Consider the following 215-nt stretch of genomic DNA (forward strand, 5'->3'; position numbering starts at 1 on the left):
AATAAAATTAAAAACAAAAAGGAAAGGAGAAATAAAATAGAGACAAACGAGACAAAAGGAAGAAACAAACAGAAATAAAAGGGAACAAAAGAGAAACAAAAAAGGACTAAAAAAACAAAAAAGAAATTTTAAAAAAGAAACAAAATGGGAATTAAAGGGACTTTAGAAGGGCCCCAGATATTAGCAGCAGCTAGCCAGCCGCAGCAGCAAACAAC

At 32.1% G+C, this 215-nt stretch overlaps 1 protein-coding gene across 1 annotated transcript in view; it reads left to right on the forward strand.

The window, feature by feature from the left end:
* The window catches only part of ETH_00034205 (uncharacterized protein), a gene marked incomplete at both ends in the record, with an annotated part of 2,148 nt that extends 2,143 nt beyond the window's left edge, over positions 1–5 (forward strand). The window contains one exon of the mRNA XM_013373851.1: positions 1–5. Within this exon, the coding sequence (XP_013229305.1) occupies positions 1–5 (5 nt within the window).
* Between the last annotated feature and the right edge of the window lie 210 nt (positions 6–215).

This window comes from Eimeria tenella, genomic scaffold (assembly GCF_000499545.2).
Source record: "Eimeria tenella Houghton genomic scaffold, Eth_scaff1796, whole genome shotgun sequence".
NCBI lineage: Eukaryota > Apicomplexa > Conoidasida > Eucoccidiorida > Eimeriidae > Eimeria > Eimeria tenella.